This window comes from Erythrolamprus reginae, chromosome 1 (genome assembly GCF_031021105.1).
Source record: "Erythrolamprus reginae isolate rEryReg1 chromosome 1, rEryReg1.hap1, whole genome shotgun sequence".
Taxonomy (NCBI): domain Eukaryota; kingdom Metazoa; phylum Chordata; class Lepidosauria; order Squamata; family Dipsadidae; genus Erythrolamprus; species Erythrolamprus reginae.
The window spans coordinates 183,312,384-183,337,040 of NC_091950.1; the positions used below are offsets into that span (position 1 = coordinate 183,312,384).

The window sequence follows — 24,657 nt, forward strand, 5'->3', positions numbered from 1 at the left end:
CCCAATAGCCTGTGCCTGTGTTCAACAGTGAGTAGAAAACAGGGTGGAAAACATCCTGCAGAAAGCATAGCTCCACAAAACAGTACTTTCAGCAGTTCCAAGAAGGTACCACACCCATTTTCACTACTCAGATCTGAGGACACAGAAGAAACTCCCAAGTAGCCTCAAGGACTCTAAAAGTGCAAATGACCAGCTGCCTGAAAGGAATATAAATCCTTCCATTCCCCACCATCCAGTCAGAGCTGAAGAAGTTTTTTGGAAGAGGAAATGTCTTCAAAGAAAAACAAGGAAGTCCAGTTGCCTCTTGAAAAAAGCAGCTTTGGGAATTCCCCGTGCTGATGTTCGATTGGGCTAAACAGCTCAGTGTGAGCTGTTTTCAAGGCAGATACATTTACGAATGTGTTCCAAATTTTCCACTGGAGTCAGTAAATTGTTGAAGGCATTGAAGAATCTGGCAGGGAAATAATATCTGAAAGGATGATCCAAGGAGTCATGGGTTATCTAGTGAAATCCTAACTATGGAGGAAGTAAAAGAAAACTCTGCAAGTGTATCAAGAATATTTTTGGTAGTTCATTCTGGACTTTATTTCCATTTCCTCCAGCTAGCACCTTTCATCCATCCAATCTTGAAAGTATTCAACTTTGCAGCCTGATCACTTTTTTGGATCTTTCCCTTTAAAATTAGCAATAGCATTTAGTCTTATATACTGCTTCATACTGCTTTTACAGTCCTCTCTAACTGCTTTACAGAATCAGCATATTGCCCCCAACAATCTGGGTCCTCATTTTACTCATACCGGCTCATTGCTAATATGTTGCATTGAAATTTAAATATAGTATGACTGTAACACGTTGCTTGTGTCCTTATGATTTATATTAATATTGATTGTTTTCTGGTTGCTTATTTGTACCCTATGACAATAATTAAGTGTTCTACCTCATGATTCTTGACAAATGTATATTTTCTTTTATGTACTCTGAGCATATACACCAATGACAACTACTGGAAAGAATTTTAAAAATGCTTTATGCTCTGACTACTGGAAAGCATTTTAAAAATGTAAAAGTTTAACTGTGGAAGCTACGGATAACAGCTAAAGAAATAGGATTCATATTTAAGTAATCTATATGAAGTCTCTGTCCGAGATTCACTAAGTCCTTATGTGGTTTGTTTGATTTTTGATTTTGACTTAGAGTTGTGTAAGAGCTTATCCTTGTGTTTTAGTGTAATGTGGACATGGAGCCAATTGTGGTTGGCTATGACTTAATGTGGGTTTTTTTAAACTGGTATATTTTACACTTAAGATAATCTGAACAGTATTTGTAAAACATGAAACAGAACTGACATCTAATGTCTTTTTGACTACTTTCTTCTGTAAAGCCAGATGTGCTATCTAGGATAGAGCTGTTGACTTACTGACAATAAATGACTGTAGCTTGTCTGGACTAGCTCTACCTTTAGCTAAAGGAGAGCCACCACTTCAAGTGGCAAACTGAGCCAATGGACAATAAGGCCATCCCTGATGTCCCCCATGCCTGAAATTCTCATTTCATTGTGCTATACAAGAAGCAACATCTCCTTTCTCAAGTAGCTGCCTTCTTGAACTGTCTTCTAACAATAGAATTTAAGACTTGTATACCACTCCATAGCAACTGAGTGGTTTACAAATGTCAGCATGTTGTTCTGGCCCCTTATTTTACTGACCTCGGAAGGATGGAAGGCTGAGTCAACCTTGAGCCGATCAGGACCAAACTCCTGGCTGTAGAGAGAGTTAGCCTGCAATACTGCATTCTAACCACTGCACTCTACCACAGCTCTTCTGGTGGTGATAGATTGAACAGGTTTTCTCCTTGAAACGCCATCCCTTTATATCTATAGTACTGTATGTGAGAGCATGTTCTGAAAAGTCCTATTTAGTTCTGGTTGCAGATGCCAAAGGGATTGCGAGACAGAATGGAAGATAGAGTGAAAAGGGAAGTGAAAAAAAACTAAAAAATAAAGCTTAGACAAAATAAGGAAATAATTCGTTTTAATGAGAAAATAATAAGGAAAAATAAAAGCTTTGGGTATTTTAATAGGGAAATGGAAAAGTGTTTTCTCTTGCAAAAGAAGTAGGCTATTTATATTACCTGCAAGAAGGTGCAGACTAATTTTCTGTAAAAAGGGAAGGCGAGCCAAGGATCGCTGGACTGAAATGAAAAAAACATTATAAGGCAGGGGTGTCTGGCAGCCCACAGGCTGGATGCATGACATGCAGTCCACGCCCACCCCAAGGGGAAAAACATTGCAAAACATCACATGATGGCTGCATACCACCATTACTAGTATGTATGATTGGTTTTAATTTGTGGTGTTTTTTAAATTAACTTAAATATTAGATTTGTTTTACATTGTATTGTTATTGCAGTGAGCCGCCCCGAGTCTGCGGAGAGGGGCAGCATACAAATCTGATTAAACTTAAACTTTGACACCTGCGTTATAATGACTTTCCTGACAGTAAGAAAAGGAATTATCTAGGACAGTAATAGATTCTCACAGTGGAGGTTTTCAAATAGAGCAGGAGTAATTTAATGGCTTCCTGTAATGAACAGTGAGTAGAACTAGATCCGTGATGGCGAATCTATGGCACACGTGCCGGAAATGACACACAGAGCCGTTGCCCCTTGCTCTTCTGGGCTCCAGAGTGCTGGCCAGCTGGTTTTCATGTGCATGGGCATGCCAGAAACCAGAAGAGCAGCTGCCCATTGTACATGCGCCCTCCAGGAAGTTGATCTTCCTGTCTTCAGTGTGCGCATGCCACCTGATCTGGTTTATGGTACTCATGCATGTGCCAAAAGAGGCGGAGAGGGGATTCCAGCAGTCTCTTCCTAAGGGAGCAGAGCAAGGTAAGCTGGGCTTCCTTCCTCCTTCCCTCCCTGCCCGTGTGAGCTTCATGCACAGCCCCAGGTGGTCAGGAGCACCAGTGGACGAGCAGCGGGCAAGGGCGGGGTGGTGGTGGGGGCTGACTGCACAGATGATCCTGAGCTAGCCGGTCGCTCTTGCTCTTCTCCCTTCAGCTGCTGCTGCTCTTCTGAGGTGGGGTGGGGAAGAGCGACCAGCCCGCTCAGGTGCACGAGGCAGCATTTGCTGGCTGGGTGGCCAATGGGGCTGCACAGGAGAAATGCCGGAGACAAGCAGCCCAAGGAACCCGCGTGGCTAGTGGAGCGAGCAAAGAGGAGTATCTGAGCCCCGCTTTGACCATGGCCAGGGTCATCTCTGCAGGCAGCCACCACCCCACCCTCACCGGCTGCCTGTGTTTGCGTATGCTTCGAGCGTGCCTGCCAGTGGTCAGGAAGGCAGTGGCGATGGCCGTGCCAGGCTTCAACCCCAGCCATTTAGGTTCTTTCTGCGCATGCGCAAACCATTATGTTCATGCACAGAGGGTAAAAGTACCTAAATAGCAGCGTCTGAGTGGAGACAGGCTGAGCGGGGCCAGCCAGCTTGCGGTTCCCAAGCGGGGCAGGTTGGACTGTGCCCGCTCATGCGCAGAGCGTAGTATTAGTCCAAATGTGGCCCAACGGACGCAGGAGGCTGGGCGCTCGCTCCTCCATGGTCCTGTTGGTTTGCTGGTTAGCTGCTGCCCAGAGTGCAAGGCTGGGAGGAGGAGGAGAAGGCAGGCCATTTGCGGTGGCAAACATTGATCCGAAATGAGGTGCAGGGGTGCATTTGCAGTGGATGTGTGCATGTGCAGTGTGGGGCGCATGCATCGTTTGGGGGCATGTACGGCGCGAGGCACATGCATTGCATTATGTGTGCTGGCATGTGGGAGTGCTGGTGTGTGTGTGCGTGCATACCTTTGGCACACGGTGACAAAAAGTTTCACCATCACTGAACTAGATGTTCGAGAATGGTCCTTCCAGTGGAATGCTCAGTCATATGGCATTATTCTGTTCCTAGATTATCTCATTTAATTATCCATTTTATGCAACAATCAAATACCCTATTTGGAGGGAGTAGGTGTACACACACATGCATTCTGTGTCCATGTCGTGCTATGTACACTGACATAGATTTTAATATATTATGACAGTTTAAAAAAAATAGATGTGGTATTTTATAGAATAGAGATATAAGTTAGATGCAAACATTCTGAGACATTCCAGTAGATTGTAAGCTTGATTTCAAGGGATGCTCTTTCCTAGATGTTCACTTGAAAGAGCAGCTGAAAGCCAGTATTTAAAGTAAGAACTCTGCCCAACATCTCCAGCATTTGTGAAGCAGCAAATGATTAAGATAAGGTTCTTGGGAGAAAGATAGAAAGCTCTCTACTTACTCAGAAAGAACCCTTCAGTTTAGTCACTGACCCCTCTTTCAGAACTCCAAATTGGATTAAGTATACCTCTAAAGAAATAAGCTTTGATTCATCATAACTTTTAGCCAGAAATGTGTAACTGTTTAAGTTGCATTGTGTTGCTTATTGTTATTGTATAATTTGATTTAATTAACAGACTTTGCATCATTTTGCAGTATCATTAAATAACAATAAAATGCTATTTTAAAAATCTTTTTATAGTTTTCTTTTGTATATCTATGAAAAAGAGTTTTATTTAGAACGTGTATTTTATTTTATCTGTGATGGTGGAATAGGAAATTTTATGCGTTGTATTTTTTAAATTCAAATTGGAATTTATATGTGAAACAAAACCCTAATGTATTCTACGTTTTTCTTCACACCCATCTAAATATTTTAATTCAAAACAATATTTTCTTTTGTAGTCAACGCACAAAGTCAAGTTCCAATCCATGAAGACAATGAAATGAGAAGAAATGGTACCTTGTTGAACTCAGATTTTGATCAGCTCCAAGAAAAGCTGAAATTGGCAGTGCAAAGGGAAAAGCTTTTGAGGGTAGGATTCTTTCTTTAAGATATATGGTGGCTCTAAAAGTTTGAAAGAGAAAAATATAACTTCTAAGGGAATATTACTCTCGGGGAAAAGCCCATTTAATGGAATGAATTTGAATACATCACCTCTCCTGCAACTGTCCCTCAGAGGAAATAATTCACCTGTTTTTGATCCATTGCAGCATGTTGTTGCTTCTCAAAGCTTCTCAAAATGTAGATAAGCTACATGGACAGGCCTGCTTAAAATCATTTGACACTCTTCAACTATCCAGAATTAAGAGTCACTACAACATAGGGTCCAATTAAAAATGGAAAGCTTTGATTCTCTCCTTTGTGACGTATTGGTCATAGTAGACTAGTGACAAAGAGTTTTCTGGTGCTCCTGAATTATTATTTCCAGCAGCCTTAGCCATCATGTCAAATGGTAATGGATGCTAAGAATTCTAGTTGAGCAGATAGCTGGAGGCCTGCAGGTTGTCTCCAGTAGTATTTACAGTTCTTTTGCTTTTTGTCTTGATTATGAAGCATAGAAGGTTCCCCAAGTCTGTTTGCACTAAACCAGTGTTTCCCAACCTTGGCCAGTTGAAGATATCTGGACTTCAACTCCCAGAATTCCCCAGCCAGCATTTGCTGGCTGGGGAATTCTGGGAGTTGAAGTCCAGATATCTTCAACTGGCCAAGGTTGGAAAATACTGCACTAAACAATAAATAGGATCTTACCTCAATGAAATAATATGTGGTTTATATGTAGTGCTAGCTTGGGGTTTTGGCCAATTTTTACCATCCCTAGCTGACATAAGAGAATTAGTAGGTAATGGGGGAAAATCTGGAATATTGCAGAGCTCAAAAAAAATTAGTACTTGGCTAAATGAATCTTCTGATGTGGATTAAGGCAGCTTTTCTCCATTCCTAATATCAAACTCTTTTCTGAAAGCTTATTTTTTTAGCTTGCAGATAATGAGCTAGGGACTTGTATTTCTGTCAACTAAGCATATTTTAATCATATGTGTTAATTTGTTAATAAAGAATACCTATTTTGTCAAATTAGTGACACTTGATAATTATGTTGGAGAAATCTAATTTCAGAATCTCTCTCATTCTCTCTTTTCTCCTTTCTCTTTAAGCAAGCTTTGCAATTTCTGCTTCAGAAATTTGGAATTGGAAACAAAAAGAAAAATTACATTCCTCTGGTAACAACATAGTACCTATATTTACACACTGCAAATATGGATATAGCAATCATGATTCCCCCTACAAAAATATCCTCAGTATATTTGCTTACTTATGTTTAAGCAACGTTTGCATTGTGGGAACATGCAGATGTCCAACTAATATTGTGTTCACAAAGTAACCTTAATCAAGCTTCCTTTCCTCAGCTTCAGTTCTTGTGGTAACACTAACCTACTTTAGAAGAGGGTCACACAAATTGGAAAAATAAAAGATGGCCAGCGCTTTGAAATTCAAATGTTATATGAAGTACAAATATCATTATTGTTTTTAAAACAATGTACTATTATTTTCAGTATACATCAAAAGGAGAGGGGGTTCATTGTACTTGAAACTCAGGACGGAAGAGATATTTCCTGTTTTATCTAAACACAAGCCAGATGAAAAATTAAACCTCAGTAAAAGAGGCAGCAACGTGCTTTTTTAAAAAAAGTACTTGGAGGGCACTCCTTGGAGACTTCAGGTCACCTCCAAATCAGAAAAGGAATAGGTCTATTGAGAAACATACAGGAAGAGCAGGGTGAAAGTCAGAAAAAATTAAGTGCTTTCCCTGCTATGCACCTAACCTTAAATTGTGAAAGCAACTGCCAAGGTCTTAGTCCCACTCACCCAATGGTAATAGTGAGGATTCCTATTGAGTGTGCACTTGGTTTTGTTGGTGTGGCTATGTAATTTGAATTGGACTCCTCTCACATGTGAAATTTAAGGCTACAAGCCAATAATAGGAAAATAATTATTCCTATTTTTACTTCTTTTTCTCCATTGTTACATTCATGCTTGATTCTCCCGTGTTCTCTTGAATAAGTGTGATGCTGTTATTTGTTTACATAAAACATTAAATCTCCTTCACATCACACTCTTCTCATGGTAACTCCAGGGAGGTATAGCTGTGTAAGCAACACTACAGAAGTAATTTGTGATTGGAGGTTTCAAGGTTTTTGGGGGTGGGGGGGTGGGCATGGAATTGTTTCTTTATTTAAGTTCCCAATAGAGCCTACAGCTGGGAATTTCCTGGTGTCCCCTCAACTATTTGCCAGGGTCAATGAAGTCCTTTTTCAATCTCATGTAATGAGAAGACTTCAGTCTAAAATTTTATACTACAGAAACAACAAAAGAGAGAGGAAACAAATGACCTAGGATTACCTTTACTTCCAAGGATTCACTCCACTTCCTGGGCCGTGTCTAAAGGTTTGAAGGAGATAGGAAGATAACATAGCCCAACAGAGATAATTCTATAAAGCAGTTCCAAACTTAAGAAACAGCAGCAAAAGAATGAAGACTACTGCAAATCTAGAATGATGGAATTCCAGGAGGCAAAGAGCAAGTTAACTGAATAAATGTTAACCTTGTTTTGTGACTGTTATAATTTTTTTTAATTCTTCCAGCATTATTTTCACTTTGAAAATCAAAGATTTAGGACCCTTCAGAAGTTCATAAATGAGCTTCAGGAACAAGACCAGAGACAAAATAACATTGGGAGTTATAGACTGTCAATCTCTGCTTTAAGCATTTTTAATGTGCTTTTAGTTGTTTTGTGATTTAGGATTTATTTTTATCAATAAAAGTTAGGTTCAAATATTCTCTGTCTCATAAATAGATGTAGTTATGCACCTTCTCCAGGTCCATTCTGATTTCCTTCAGTTTATCGTGTGAAGTTTGGGATTAGAAAGCCCTCATTCCATTGTATTGCTTCCTGTTATGTTTAAAACGTTTTTTCTTTTTTTAAAAAATCATATATTACTTAGAAAGGTCAACTTGCTTGTTGCTGTTTTTAGAAACCTGTCACTGTCTCAGTACTTTTCACATCTTTCATTTGTTTCTTCTTCTGTTGTTTCGCTCTTATTATTTATTACCATCTTCCTTCGCTCCTCTCTGAGCAAAATGTGGTGCTAATAGCTTTTCCCACCCATCCAGAAATAGAAAAATAGATTTCATCCTTCTAAAATCTTTCCATCAAACATGTCCACAAATTTATTTTATTGTTTACATTTTATGCAGGCAGCTAATAGCACCAAATGTTTTCTAGGTGGCTTACAAAAAGAAAAGAATGAAATATAGAACCCAGAGAATGACCGGGCAATATTTTTAATAGTGGTTAAAATACTGGTGGTATCCACCTTATTTACTTATTTCCTTTTTAAATGTTATTTATATATTTATTAAATTTGTTTGCCGCCTATCTCGCTGCAAGGCAACTCTCAGCAGCTTGCTATATCAAAATAAAATCATAAATATATAAATATTTCTACATCTATACAGTCACACATAAAATCTTGGAAATTTCAACTGGGGAATTAAAAATGTAACCGGTGAGCTTTCATCACTGCAGCAGTTTTCCCTCTTTTCAGTTTGAGAAATTACTTACCTTTATAATAGCATTTGGCAACCCAATTATCTATACAGAAGTAAATCTTATGTATGAGCCACTAAGAAGATAATAAGACTGCACTTTTCTTCTTTCCCCATTCAAAATGTGAACAAAAGCAAATGTATTCTGGGCATTTTGCTTGTCACTAGTTAAACAGATTGACCAGATGGAACCAACTAAGGCTTTAGCTACTCATCATTTTCACCATGTTCCAACTTCTGAGACTCTGTTTTCCAGTTTTGATTCTGGACTGCCATTTCTCAAAATACACGCATGCAACATGTAATTTGATTACATTGAATTATTGCTCTTCATAGTTAATTGGCAAATATCACACATCCATCAGAGCTGGAGATTTTGAAAAAGTAGCATTGTTCCTTTATGCCTCTTCTCCTAGGCTGGAGCTAACCTCTAAGAATGGGATGATACCGTCCCTTCAGCCAATGAGGACTGAGTCGGAAAAATTGTATATCTTCATCCTCCTGCCTCAATTCCCCCTCTTTGATGACTCAGCGTGTAGCTCCCAAAGTCAAACAAAGTAGAAGATAACAATTTGATGTCCTGAAGTCCAGACCAAACTAACTTTGGGCAGGATTGGAGGTTAGCTCCATCTACTATGGGCATTGGTCTTTCCTGATACACCTCTTCTTGTAGGGTGGAGCTCACTCCAATCCTAGTCTGGACTTCTCTACTCTACGAGAAGAGGTGTATCAGGTAAGACCAATGCCCCTTCTCCATAGTGGGTGGAGCTAACCTCCAAGAATTGGACATACCAAAGCAGTCTGTCCATTGGGAGGGTATTAGTGGGAGGGTCAGAGGTCAACTCCCAGGTCCTTCCCTTGTGGGGTTCTTCAGGGGTCGGTCCTCTCCCCCCTGCTGTTTAATATCTACATGAAACCATTGGTTGAGATCATCCGAGGGCACGGGGTGAGTTGTCATCAGTATGCTGATGACACCCAATTATACATCTCCACCCTGTGTCCAATCGGTGAAGCAGTGGAAGTGATGTGCCGGTGTCTGGAGGTTGTTAGGGTCTGGATGGGCGCTAACAGGCTCAAACTCAACCCCAACAAGAGAGTGGCTGTGTGGGTTCTGCCTCCCAAGGACATGTCCATCTGTCCGTCCATCACCCAGGGGGGGACTTTTGACCCCCTCAGAGCGGGTATGCAACTTGGACGTCCTCCTCGATCCACATCTGACTTTAGAACATCATATTTCAACTGTGTCGAGGAGGGCGTCACTGTCACTCATGCCCTTAAAACCTCGAGGTTCAACTACTGCAATGCTCTCTACATGGGGCTACCTTTGAAGAGCATTTGGAAATTACAAATTGTGCAGAATGCAGCCACGTGAGCAGTCATGGGCTTGCCCAGACATGTACATATCTCTCCAACAATCCGCGGCCTGCATTGGCTGCCAATTGGTTTCCAGACTCAATTTAAAGTGTTGATTATGACCTATAAAGCCCTACATGGCATCGGGCCAGAGTAACTATGGGACCCCCTTCTGCCACATGAATCCCAGGAACCAGTCAGGTCCCACAGAGTCAGCCTTCTCCAGGTCCCGTCAACTAGACAATGTTGTTTGGCGGGGCCTAAGGGAAGAGCCTTCTCTGTGGGGGGCTTGGCCCTCTGGAATCAGCTCCCCCTGGAGAGTCAAACTGCCTCCACCCTCCTTGCCTTCTGCAAGAGTCTTAAGACTCATTTATGCAGCCAGGCTTGGTGCCATTAGATTCTTGCCCCCTGGCCAATGAATGTGTGGAGAGAAAGCTGATTGAATGAAATTACTGTTTCTATGGTTCTTGGGGTTTTAGATCACAAATTTAATTAATTGGATTAAGATGTTTCATATTGTTTTATTATATGTTGTAAGCCGTACCAGGTCCTTGGAGAGGGGTGGCATAGAAGTCCAATAAATAAATAAATATGTCTGGCTTCCTCACTGTGGCACCATGCATTGAAGACCTCTGCAACCAAACACCACCTCAGCCAACACAAAAACGTTAATTTTGTAATGAAGAATGAAGGGAATTGGTGAGGTCGTCCTCTAGATCACATCGAAACCCTAGATTGGTCCGGGGAGTGATGGTCATAAGATCATTCTCCACAGTCAACACACTCCAAGACAGAAGCCTAGTCAGAAGGTCCAGTTGTCTGGATGGCAGAAACCACTGACCTGGCTCTCTGTTGAAGACCCGCCTCATTGCCTTGATTGATCAGGACAGCTATCAGAACCTGCACGTTTGGGTCAAGGGTTGCTATTATCAACAGGGCAGCCAGCCCAGTGGTCTTCGGAGTAAGACTCGCCTGGTCTGGGAAACTGAAGCCCCCAAAAGCTCACGGTGGGGCAGAGCCTCCAAAATGTCCTTGTCAGTGATTCTCAAATTTGGGTTGTCCAAGGACATGGATTCTGATGGATGAAGAGATGCCACATCAGCTTGGGCACCCTTCAGGTCACTCCTAGCTGCTGAGGCAGGCCACTCTGAGTGTCCCCGACTAGGGGCCTGCTTGTCACAAGTGGACGTGGTGCAAATCTTGTCCAGTGCTTTGGCCCTGCCATTCTCATACCACTGGGGGGCCCTGGAAACCTTATCTGGCCCAGCAGAGGCTGATGAATGTGGGCGGGGGAACCGCCCCCTGTGGGAGGAAGGGCTGGCTGCAGCAGGAGAGGCCTCTTGAGACAGGTTTCAGGCAATGAATGCTGGCTGCTGTGCTTGCCTTTGCCTATCTCTGCCATTTCTGAGGTAAAAGTGTTACAATGGTTGCCGCTACCGAAAAAGGACAAAATGGCCACTATGGCAATCAATATGGCGGACACCTGAGTTCCGGGTGAGACAAAATGAACAAAAAGGGTCGCCATACAGTCAGACAACCATTTTGCAGTCAAAACGGCCACCAGCTAACAGCAGTCACTGGCTGCAAAGATAGCCATCTCCTCACTGAGTGTCCAAATGATGAAGCAGCCATTGCAGCCCAAATCGAGCCATTCAAAAATGTGTCGGGTAAAAAGGCGAACCCTGGGCGGACTCTGGTAGCAGCAAAGGCGGCAACAATGGAAAAGGCGGCCAACTGGCAAGCGGCAATGCCAGCCTGTGGGCCAAAGGCCCCTATGCCAGAAGGCAGGTGACAGCCACACGAGCATGATCTGTTGCTACAAGCCAGTCGCGCTGTCACCTGCTGGCCAAGTAGTCAAACAGCATGAGAGCTTTTTTGACTGGTGGTCGCGCAAGCGCGTTAGCTTGAGCAACAACTCCAGAGACCTGGAAGGAATCTGAGATACCCAGCAATGTTTGGGCCAGACCACAATGCCTCAAAAAGAACCAGACAAGGGAAAGCAGAGTGAAGCTCCCAAGGCTGACTTGAGGGGAATCACCCCCATCCCCTGAACACAATGGCCTTCGGCTCGAGGCACAGCTGGCAGAGAGAGCTGAAGCCTGCACTGCACTTGACCTAGCAACTGTGATGGCAAGCCAGTCACCTGGAGAAACTCATAGTAAGTAAACTCAATGACCGATGACAGTAAACTTCAAAGAATGGGAGTGGGAAACACACAGGTTCTGTTCAGGCCAAGGACTGAGTCAAAGAGAGGGAATTGAGGCAGGAGGACAAAGATATACAATTTGTCAGACTTAGTCCTCATTAGCAGAAGGGACAGTGTCATCCCATTTTTGGAGGTTAGCTCCACCCACTATGAAGAACCATGTTGGTGCTTCTAGTGGTATAGCTTTGTGGGTTTTAATTTTTTTTTCTTGATGAGATTTTTCCCTTTTCAATATAGACTGTCATTATATGCAGAGAATTAATAGATTATATCCTAATGATGCAGGAGAAAAGTAGACAATTTAAAAGTAGACTATTAAGCTTATTTTTGAAGCATAATATCTTGAGTCTTGCAAAATCCTAAGTGCTAAATAGCTACATTTTAACTGTTCCAGAAATTAAGAGCCTTGAAGACTATTGTCACTTTCTTTAAATATATTTTATCTTGATTCTAGCACATGTTGAAACTAATTAAATATTAGTGAACAGACTATATAAATGGAATAAGACAACATTTCTTGCATTTCTAAGCACTAATATGCATAGTGGTGGTGTGACTCCTTTTATGTATGTATTCAAAATAAAGCACAATTGTTTTGAATAATTGTCCACAAGAAACTTAATTGCATGTTGGAAGTAAATGAATTATAATGATTTCGTCTTAACCTAATAGTACTTACTCAAGTGTGATTCCATGTAGGAGCACAAAGGGAGTCCTGATCAGATCAAAGGCCTATCTGATCCCTTAATCACATGACTTTTCAGAAGCCCACAACTGGTTTTAAGGACAATAGGACTTCTCACTCAGTTGCTGAGCAGGTGCCATTGAAAAGAGTCATACTATCTTGGACCTTGAGTGCCATATTTAGATATCTTAGTAACTACTTTTCACTACCAACATCCTTGATGAATTTTCCTGATATTATCAGCCATCATTTAATGGTGAATATCATGCAAACTCCATCTTTCAGTTCCATTGGATAATTCCAATGAATGAATGGGAATGAAAAACATATCTATACATTACCCACTTAGATTGTGGCACATTATATACTCTGATGCTGTACGTCTTTTAACTTATCGTTTCTATTTTCTTCATAAAAAAATTCACCATTTCTTTGATCATTTTAATTGCTCCTTTTCTGCCTCTTCTCCAGCTCCATCACATAATATATTTTTTTAAATACAGCTACTAAAACTGTGCCATATTCCAAGTGTGGTCACACCATAGATTTGTATAAAGGCATGATGATATTGTCAGTTTTATTTTTCAATCTTTTTCCTAATGATCTCTAACATGGAATTCGCCTTTTCACAGCTTTTTCACAGATTGCTAAGACTTAATTTAGCCTATAACAATCTATTCTATAATGACATTCCTCAGAGCTTGAAAATTAACCAACTGTGCTCTCTTTCTCTCTGTGTGTATGTGGGTTTTTTTAAAGGAACAATTGGAAAGTGAGAGTGTAAAATTAAAAAAAACTGAAGAAGATAGCAATTTAAAGGAAAAGAAATTTGAATCTATTATCACTGCCAAAGAAGATGAAATAAGGAATCTAAAAAGGCAGCTGAAAGAAATGAATGAAGTACAAAATTGCATACAGGTATCAAGGTACGAAAAAGAGGTAAGAAAATTCAGAGATACTATAGAGATCTGAAGACATTTAGATACTGTAAGGCTGAAATTATTTCATAATCCAAAAACTAAATGGAGTGTGCTCTTCTGTAAATAAAAGTACTCAGAATACCGTCTTATCTATTTAAAAAATAATCAGATTAATTTCCTCTTCCTTTGGAGTGAAAAGCAGATATATAATCTGTCATTCCCTTGAATACCTAATTTTACTTTAAAGTCCATAATATACCATCTTAATTTACCCAGGAAGACCTTTTCTAAACTCTGAGTTATATAAAAGATGGATTAGCAGCATGTGGCAACCCCTGGCCAATCTTAATGGGGCTCTAAATATAAACAAGCTGGGTCCAGTAAGGGCATGCATGAGGATGCTTTGAAGGGTAAACTGATTAAAAAACAACCGTGGAATACCACTTTTTTAGAGCTATCAACAAAACTTCAAGCATATGTCCATGAAGTTTCCATAAGTCGAACTGGCCTTGGAGAAGACTCTATCTTAGTTAATAGGATTTGAAATAAAACGCCCATGTAATACAGGGCTAATCCACAAGGTGGTAGTAAAATATAACAACTTCTCTCCTTGCTTGAAAAAACATGTTTTATTAGCCCTGCATCAGCTTTAATAAAAAGCAAAGTGGAGGTCTTCTTGATAGTTTTATGATGCATGTTAATGTACAAAGGCTGATATATAAATATGTATGGATTTAGTAATCCCTGCCCAGTTTCATTATGTAGGGAAAGTTCTATGTGGAAGAATATTTGTACAAATTCTTTTTGTATGAAAATGACTGAATTATGGGAAAGCCTTTAATTAAAAATTAAAGCATTCAACGTGTCCCTCTTATTTAGCTAAATTGATTGATTCTGAGGTATAACTGAAAATCAGGGTGAAGAGCACTTCTTGGTTAACTCAGCTATCCAAAATAGTTTGGGCGTATTCTAGCACCTAAAAATAATGAGGATATGATCCATAATAGAATTCCAGCGTACATATTTCTAAACAGCGATTTATGGATTTTATTCTTGGGCATAAAAGTAAGGCAAGATGTCATTACAAGTGGATATTAGTACTTTGTGGCTCTGTTAATTTATAGGGGTAATTCTTGTGACAATGTTATAATTCAACTATTTTCTCTCTCCCCCCCCCCCCTACTTCTGATCACCTTCAAAAGGCAAGGAGTGAAAAACATCTTTCATCTAGACAGGAATTATCATCAGGGGTATCTTCTGCATCTGTCTGTGAAAGGTATGGAATTGGATCCCCCCCCTCCTCCTATGATGATGCGTTGTTTGTCCTTGTTTTCTAGTTTTAAAACATATTTTACTCTTACATCTTGCCTTCTCCTGTCCCACTTATAAGATAGATGTCTAAAACTTCTTTTAGGCTGGGATGAGATATCACAACGAATCTGATTTGCTTGGTTTTGCCTTTTGCTTTGTAATTTAGGACTTAGGCAATATAAGGGCAGTGGCAATTGCAAATAAGTCAGGCTTATCCACTAAATTGTGATTAATAAAATCATGGCTTAGGATGATATGTGTTCTAAACTGAACAACTAATAACATAAAAGCTGCAGTTGACACCTGGTTCCTTAATTAACAGAAAGGAAAGGCTTGGTCCAAGCAGAAGAACAAATGGGTATGCCTATGCATTAAAACCTTTACTTGCTGGATCTCACATAGATTGGTTTAAATGATACTTGAAGCCTGGGTCATTTTTCAAAAATTCTGGATCTGAATTGGAAAAAGAATCAGTCTGGAACAGACTGTCTCCAAAGTCAGAATTATGATCTTCAAGAAGAGAAAAGAACAAAGCGATTGTTTCACCTTTCACTGTGCTGACTATTTTGCATCTTTTAGAACATATTTCTCTCTCCAAACAGTTCTGGGTCCTCAGACAACCTTTTCTGATTTCAAGCTCCTCTAACGGAAGCGTCACTATCCAAATATGTGTAAACACTACAAATGGGGAGACATTTTATCCATGGATGGTATTAATTAGGGCTGTTTTCTACATACCATTCAAGGATAAATGACAGGAAAATGCTCAAATTCATTTTGCTTCCATCCTGAATACCAAAATAAAGATATTCTATGGCTTCATACTTGATCGCTCTACTTTTTAAAAAATAACATACGTAGCAGAGGAAAAATGCTGTTATCTTTATGCCATAACTTCAGTTATTTTAATTTCTCACACTTTCCCCCTAAATAACCCCCTCATGCTCCAATATTAATTTTGTTAAAGGACAGAAGGACAAATGCAAAATCCCAATAAGTATGCTTCTTGTATTCTGTAATGGAGGCTGTAATAAGTATGGATTATTTAGTTTATGGGGAGGTTTAATCACATCTCTGTGTGGTATTGTTTCAGCCAGTTTGAGAATTTTTCTTTCCCATCAGCTACCTTATGAAGTTACCGTTTTATCAAAATTTCTTAAGGATGGGATCATGGGTCCCCTCCCATAATTTCTGGCCTCGAATCTGGGTTGCAAAGACAGATGGTGCTGGTGTTTTTAATGATATGCTTGTTGGGCTAAAGGAAACAGAAAAGGCACAGGATAATACTTTATATCTGAAATCATTAATCTTTAGGGATGAACTGGAAAGCGTTTTCTGGGGCATGAAGGAAGAATTCATTCGAATACGTGCACTGGCAAGAGCACAGACGGACCAGCTGAATAAATGTAACCTAAGGAGAGAACCTACAACTGGTATCATTATTACCCATATCTTTTTGTTATGCAGAATGCCACATAATACATTTATTTGATATGGCAATAACCATTGGGTTTGGGGGGAAATACCAGTGCATCTTTATTTATGGCATGTGATTTGATAGCTCATTTTGCTCTGAGTGCACAAATTCTATTTTGCAGTGGTTGTCTTGATGGGTTTACTGGCAAATTAAAGACGTTTGGTCACTCCAAAAATAGACTATGTAGAAATAGTCTATTTCTATAGAGAAAGGCAACAATGTCTGTGTTACCTCACTCCTTCCTAACCACCATATATAGCTAGAAAAGTCTACTATGACTTCAATTTAGATTTGGAGATTTTGGTCAATTAGGTTTACAACCACATTCTAATGAATATATTTTCATCTTTGAAGCAGACATGTTCACTGACTGGGAACTCTAAATTAAGATGTTTGAGCTAGAAAGTGAGGTCCATATTTTCCCTTGATGCAGTATTGTATCAGGGTTTGTTTATTTGTTTGTTTTAATACACATTGTAATGAGATAGTCTCAGTGCAACACAAGCCTCATGTGCTGCTCTGGTTATTTAAACAGATATGAATTTGCATGTTGTTGTAATGTATATGGAAAGAAGGCATACTGTAAAGGTTTGCTTTAATATGTATTCTATGTATACATCTATCAAACTATCACCTGACATAGTATAATGTGACGGATTTAATCCACAATCTAAGATACTTGATTTCTTTTTTTAAAAAATGAGTGGCACAAGAGGATTTATCTATAATGCACATGTATTTCTAGGGATTGGACTGCTGGTAACATTTTGAGCAGACTGACAAAGAAGCAAACTATCACTTAATTTTCTTCTAGAGATAAGAAGTGTAATGTAATGTCTAAAAACTACTGACATGCGAAGCATTTCAGGTTTGAGCAAATAAATTTCAAGTTGAAAGCTATTTTGCATTTGAAACGGACTAATTTTGGGAGAATTTTGCACTCTAATAACTCCATTTTCGGGTTCAAAACACACTGTTTCAAGCTCAGAGCACTTCCGAGGAATTGAAAGAGCCTTTTTAAAATGCAAACTTGTTTCAGGTTTTGAATTTAAAACAGTTGAAATTTGAAACATTTGCACACCCCCTACCGAAAGCCCTTTCCTCACCTCAGTTGTAAAAACCATCTTTGCTAGATCAAACCAAAATCTGTCTAATCTATGACAGCCAACAGGGGCCGATCAGATGCTCCTGCAAAGTATATGTGCTTATAACCCAATTTTCGACATTCTTTGTTCTCTAATAATAGCTGCATCTGATTGCTAGGCTTGACTGATTTATAGCCAACTTCCAGAGCTTGGGCAGCTTAGAAATAGCTAATGTAAGTGCTTCACCGTATAACATGCATTGGAAGAAGTTAAAGTCTGGACAGAGCCAGTCATTACCGTGAATAGCTATAGGGTAAGCTAATTCAGACATGGCTTTTAACTTGCCAGAATTGTCCATATTTTACCAGAGACAAATATGGGCTTAACTTAGTCTCTAGTAAGTGCAAATAGCTGTTGTTTAGCAAATTCTACAACATGGCTGAAATGATATGATCTGATATGTTAAAAGGATGTATTATACTTTCTCGCCAAGTGATAACTCTCTGAGCTAGGATTAAAAACCACGGGAGAAGGAATAGTTAGTGACCTTTTTCAATCCATTCTTTCTCCAAGGATTCCCCCCAAAGGGTCTATGGAGTGAAAGGGGGAAATCTTGAGAGTAAGAATGATGAAATGCCCCTTCTCAGTGGAGTGAAACAGTTGAAATCAGTGTAGGAGCACTAAAATAAATTATATTGGTTTGAATGAAAGAATTGAAATAACAGAAATAGTTATAGATAGAAAGGTAATTTAATTTAACATAGAAAATAAGGATATTTACATGTAAGTATTGAGCCCTTGGTAAAAAAGACCTGATAGTCTGTCTAATTGCTAGTCTACTAATCAAGAAAGCTTTACATTTTTGAGACATAAAAGCAATTGTGTAATACTTTCCTTTAGTTCCAAGTAAGATTACTAACATGTTTATCCCTGAAGAAAGGAATTAATGGTTTGACATGGAGGAACACCAACACCGGCCTGTTCTGTCAAATAAGGCAATGAGGGAAATAATGCAGTTTCAAAAAAAACTTTTTAGAACCCGAGATCTGCCACAGTGCATTGGGAAGAATTTTTTATTTTTATCTATATGTTAAATTTGGAGACTCTGGATGGTGGAATTTGCCAGAAATTTGTATAACTGGATTAGGTATATATTTTAATCTGATCTTTGGGATGTCTTTTTAATATTTTCCTGTGTGTCTTTTTTACCAGAAATTCCTTTCACAACGCCCGTCCAGTGCACTGATAAACAAATGGATGACCTTTGCAATCCATGGGTTAAAAAGGATACCAACAGAGATGTACCTCATTTCCCATCTATTGCGTCAAGAGGAGTGGTACCAGACGAGGAAGAAAACTCTGTGGAATCCCTTTCTAAGCTCAATGTCAAGTTCCCACCTACAGATAGTGATACTGAATTCTTGGAGAGCTCTCCAGAGACTACTCCAATTCCAAACACTCTGATGATTGAAAATGTGCTCCCAAATCAGCCATTTAAAATGAACCTTGGGGACCAGGAGGTGAGTTTCAATAAGATGAACTCTTAACTGGAGGAGTACGAGCAAATGACTGTACTACTTCAGTGATGCAAAACAGGTCAAAGGTAAGTTTATCCAACCTTCAACTCACCCAAATTTGTTCATCCAGACAAAATTTTGAACAAAGCTCCATGTTATATAAAAACTATTTTCTTTATAACTCTGGAACTAGAGACTATAATAAAATATCTCTGAATTTAGTTTTCCCTCCTCAGAAGTTAATGGGGGAAATGTTTGGGCACCTTAGCTGATATCAATCTTTTAAAATATATACTTTATTTTTACTTATGATTGATCTGTTAAGCTGTTAAGATTATATATTTCAAAGGCAAAACTTACTGCTTGCTGTCCTAATCAAAAATATCTGCATTAGTCCAGCAACATAGGGGGTCTATACGTACCAATAAGCTCTGAAATATCTGCCTTGGTCAAGCTTGCTATCCACATTTGAAAAAAATGAAACCAGAAAATTATATTTGAAGAAAATGAAACCAGAAATTGGCATGCCTCCAAGTACCACCCTTTACCAATTTTTATTTATGCAAGTGCTGTTGGGTCCGCCAAGGTCCCAGTAAAGTAGTAAGACATTGTTTGTCTGGAGCTGATTTACTTTTTCATAATGCATATTTACAGCAAGTCTCCCATAGCAGCCTTTTCAGGGTCATATGTTCGTAATGTACTGCCAATTTCCCAAAATTTGCCTGTGCTTTTATTATACTCAGTCAGCGGTGGGTTGCTACCGGTATGGTACGTTTCTATGAACCAGTAGCGGCAGCGGTGGAAAGTTCCGTCCACCTACCCCAGATGCTTCTGCACATGTGCAGAAGCATCATGCATGCTTGCGCGCTCAAACCAGTAACAATAGAATTTAGAACCCATTACTGTACCAACGTATAATAACAACAGTATTCTAATGTTATTTAAAGTTTTGCTAGAGAACAAGATCTAGTGTTCGCGACTCATTTACTTTTTATTAATATTTTATTCTTCTTCATTCTTAGGACAGTCTTCCTCTATTTTTTGTACTCCAGATGTATAGGACTTCAGAGATGGCTCAATGAAGCCCGATACATCTGGAAGTCCGATCATAGGAAGTCTGCTTTCAGAACTTAGTATGCTGTCCTTGGATTCCTTTTTCTCCCTGTTTTTATCCTTCTATAGCCAAGAAGTAGAGAGCAATGTTGCTTACAAATACCCTAGTTTCAATCCTTGCAATCACCTAAAGGTAGATGCTAGAGAGTAATTTCTTTACAATGCACAGATGATTTACAACTTTATTTTAGAAGTGACTCAAGATATTTAAACCTTTCAGATAACATCACAATGAGTCTTATGATTCTCTATCCACTGGCTCAGCCCTGATTGTTTTTCCCATGCTGATCCACTTCTTTTCTGTCCCTGCACAGTCTTAGCGTACTGCTGTGCCATATTGTTGCTGCCCTGTTTCTATATGCTGGTAGCAGATTGGGCTTCTATTATGCTGCAAACCTAAACACGCCCCCTAAAGAAATAGATCCTGTTGAACTTAATGCAGCTGCCATCTGAGTAAATTCACACCAGATTGTACTGTGCAGGGGTTCAGATGCAATTTAAATATAATCACCATTTTTACAAACAGTAGCTTCTCATCTTTAAATTGTTAAAGATTACATACGTACATCTTTACCAATTAGAGAATTTTACAATGTTAACATTCCTAAAGTGTTTGAATTTTTCATACAAGAAGATTAATTTTTTACAATGCACATTTACCTGATGGATGGAGAACAAAAGTTGATAAAAGCATTTATCAGCTACGTTCTAGACAAGACATAAATAATGTCATGCAAATACATGCAGTATAGATTTCTGAAGACTCCTTCAAGTTGTGGAATGTTTGTTCTAATATTGAGAGATGACTCCAATTTGTATTATTGACAGAGAATGGGTCTACTAAGTCTTGCAGAATCTTATTTTTTTTTCAATCATAAAAGCAGGTGATAACCATGTCTACTCTCCTGTTACCAGTTTTCAAATGATCAATATCAAAAGAAAACATCTAAAAGACAATGTATTCCTAGCACAACACATGTGAAAAGCTCTTGTTGATGAGAGTATTTTATCATATATAATTTATATACATACACATACATACACATGCACATACCAAACTCTTCCTTTCCTTCACTAGGTTTTAGTTTTTCACCTGCATTATTTGATGACTAACCAGTTTTTGCTTTTCATTGCATCAAATCCTGAGCTGAGTTGGTATAAAACAAATTAAACTATTTTTTCTATTACTATGAAGATTCCTGTGGCGTTACAAAGCATCCGTTCTATTACTTCTTACTTTCCCTTTTCTCCAATATGTCTCCTGCTTGTTCTTTTAACTAGTTAGACTGTGTATTCATTTCTCAATAGATGGCACCCTGCATTGTATAGTAAAGCATGTGAAATAGCTGGTATGGGATTCTAAGTTGATAGAGAATTATGCAGTTTAAAACAGGCAAATAGAAGTTAAAGTGTCATAATTGTAAAGATATTAGGCTAAATTTTTTGTTTTTGAAAAATAAGCACATGCATTTTTAAATTCTGAATAGCCAATACCGTACTATAATTCAGTGGTAGCCAGGATGTCTTGATATCTTAAGTGTTTACATTTGGAAAGACAACTGGCGACAGAAAATAGTTCCAATATTTGTTAGTTGTATCCAGGAAGGAATGTAGAACATAAGGCCTTTGATTAAAATTATGTATCTTATCCAGAAACGTAGGCATAAGAAGCCAATGCTACTTTAGACTTCATTAAAGATACACACATGTATTTGCTTAAATATTCTATTACCTTTTTTTATCCTTAAATTTTTGCATTCCTTTCAAATATACTTTGGTTATAATTTGTTTTTAACTATCAAAATCACTGCTCAATTATAGGCAGGAAAAGAAGATTAAATGCAGAGTTCTTTTTAGCAATAGGGGGAAATGTAAAAGTTTGGTTTTGCTAAAAATAATAATGGCCCTAATTCCTTCAGCATGCAAACATGGCTCTGGCAAGCTGGCATTAAAGTGAAGGCAGGATCCTTCACTTTAAATGACAAATAAAGTTGGCCTGATTTGAGATGCATTCAGTGAAACTGAGACTCTCCTGATAAAAGTAGGTAGATTCACTCCCTGAGTCAGCTGAAGATAGCTTGAGGCACCTCATTATCTTGCCCGCAGAGTAAATGTAGACAGTATGAAAATGCATTTAAAATGTTTGGATCCTTGTATACAGGATTAACCTTGCTGACATCCTAATATTGCTGATTTACACACTTGATTCCCCCATCCTTTTTTTTTTCTTCAGCAGACAAGAATTTCTGTCATGTATTTAGTACATGTGTTAACAAGTAAAGATGAGGAGGGGAAACTTAAATGCAGCGTAATTGGCAACCATAAGTCGTTAGAACTGTGGCTCTCAGTTGATGTAATAAATTTAGCTCTTCCTTGCAGACTAAATATAAAAACTTGAGTCTGCTTTCTTAGTGTATTGCAGTTTCTTAAACACCTGGATTGAAAACTGTAATAATGAAAACAAGAATGTAGACTGAATTGAACAGTTAGGAATGTTTTGCATCCCTGTACTGTAGCTCATTTAGGGGTCTTTAGCTCAGAATGGATTGCTCCTTATTTTGAGGAACACAAATTTAAAGGGCATGCCACACCTATTAAATAAAGTACTTTAGCATATGCTTAGATGTATACCGTTTAGAAATATATGTCCCAATACTACTTCAGCTTCAACCACAACAACACAAGAACACACAACAGATTTAAAGTTAATATTAAGCGCTCCAAACTTGACTGTAAAAAATATAACTTCAGTAACCGAGTTGTCGAAGCGTGGAACTCATTACCAGACTCCATAGTGTCATCCCCAAACCCCCAACACTTTACCCTTAGATTATCCACGGTTGACCTATCCAGATTCCTAAGAGGTCAGTAAGGGGCGAGTACAAGTGCACTAGAGTGCCTTCCGTCCCCTGTCCTATTACTCTCCTATATCTCCTATACCTTTCTTCTATTCCTATATCTCTTCTTCTATTCTTTCATTGATATGTTCTATTACTATATCTTCTTTTCTATTCTTTCTTAGATATATTTTACTATGAGTATCTCCTCTATAACCTTCATCATGTATTTTTCTGTGTGTGTGTGTGTGTGTGTGTGTGTGTGTGTGTATATATATATATATATATATATATATATATATATATATATATATACCAACTAAAACCCTCATTTTGTATTGGACAAAATAAAAAAATAAAAAAAATAAATAAATAAATACAAATACATGGCGTTTAACCATCTGTATGAGCCACTCAGGCAGCCACTCCGTTTCTCTAAGTAAAAGCTATGTTAGCAAGGACCATGCATGAAGTTGGCTACAGCAATTAAAATGCTAGTTTGTTTATTTTAACCAATGGGCTACAAGCTAAGGTCACCTTTGTTTATCGTTAATTATTTTTGGATTCTTGTTTGCAACTGAAATAAACACTTTAAGTAAAGTTTTTCCTTTTAACATGAAATGGTACCTAGTAGTTACTAAATTTTAATTGTCTTTTTTTAGTATTTCAAACATGTATGCATGTTGAAATTATGGAAATGAAAAAAATGCATTCCATTAATCACTTAAAAGGCAACTAATTAATTGTAATATTACAATTATTGCAAACATTCATAACAACATAACATAAAAAGGACACCATCAGCAGCAATCCAAAATAAAATCTACCGTGATATCTTAATTTTTTCTATAGTGCAAATTTAATCCAAAGATAATTTCTTGGGCAGTGTTATTTTCATTAGATCATGGGTGTCAAACCCTATCATGTCACATGACATATCGTGATGTATCACAATATTTTTTGTCTCTGCAAAGCCAGGGTGGGCGTGGCCTGCACATGACACATCCAGCTCACAGGCTGCCAGTTCGACAGACCTGCATTAGATGTTAAGTGAAGTTGTTAAGTTAAGGGGAGATTTGAGAGAATTCTAGATGTCTAATCAAACGTAAGTTTGATTGTATTCAATGAAATTTATTCCTAAATAAATAAAACTGCATATTAAATGAAGTTAAACATAAAACTCAGTTGAAGGTTTCACATTGCTTGTTTTTCATTATGGTTTGTTAAGCAAGCTACAGTGACCTACTCTGTACAGAATACTAAGACATCACGGGTGAATTCACACATCATACTTATCCAAAAACCAAACAAATCACATTATGGCTTAGTGTTAAATGTTAACCAGGTTAGTAAATAAAAATTCTCAAGAGAAGAGTCAGTGTGTAGATCAAATATTACCAAAAAAGCATGAAATGCTTCCTGTTACAGTTATTAAAACTGCCAGTTTAAATGAAGGTGGAGTTGCAAATAAGTAATTAAAAGCCCACTTCCATAGTGATACTTAAAACACGCATCAATGCTTAGACAGGTTTCCAAAGCAATTTACACCAACAAAAAAGTATTGTTAGAACTTGATGTAATTATACCTAATTAGCCTGGAAGGATTGATGACTGACCACAGTACAAGATGTACAATATAAATCTGCAAAGGCCCTGTGACAGATCTTAAATATTATTTAGACAAAGCATTAACT

At 38.5% G+C, this 24,657-nt stretch overlaps 1 protein-coding gene across 9 annotated transcripts in view; it reads left to right on the top strand.

Annotated features, from left to right (window-relative positions):
• Positions 1 to 24,657, top strand: part of TANK (TRAF family member associated NFKB activator) — a 48,462-nt gene that overhangs the window by 22,653 nt on the left and 1,152 nt on the right. For 5 of the 9 annotated variants that reach the window (XM_070731633.1, XM_070731631.1, XM_070731632.1 and 2 more), the window contains 6 exons: positions 4,757 to 4,887; positions 6,008 to 6,073; positions 13,463 to 13,642; positions 14,826 to 14,899; positions 16,249 to 16,367; positions 18,709 to 19,016. In XM_070731633.1, coding sequence (XP_070587734.1) covers positions 4,757 to 4,887; positions 6,008 to 6,073; positions 13,463 to 13,642; positions 14,826 to 14,899; positions 16,249 to 16,367; positions 18,709 to 19,016 — 878 coding nt within the window. The remainder of the gene's footprint in view (positions 1 to 4,756; positions 4,888 to 6,007; positions 6,074 to 13,462; positions 13,643 to 14,825; positions 14,900 to 16,248; positions 16,368 to 18,708; positions 19,017 to 24,657) is intronic. The other 4 variants (XM_070731639.1, XM_070731638.1, XM_070731635.1 and 1 more) reach the window with 1 other exon arrangement.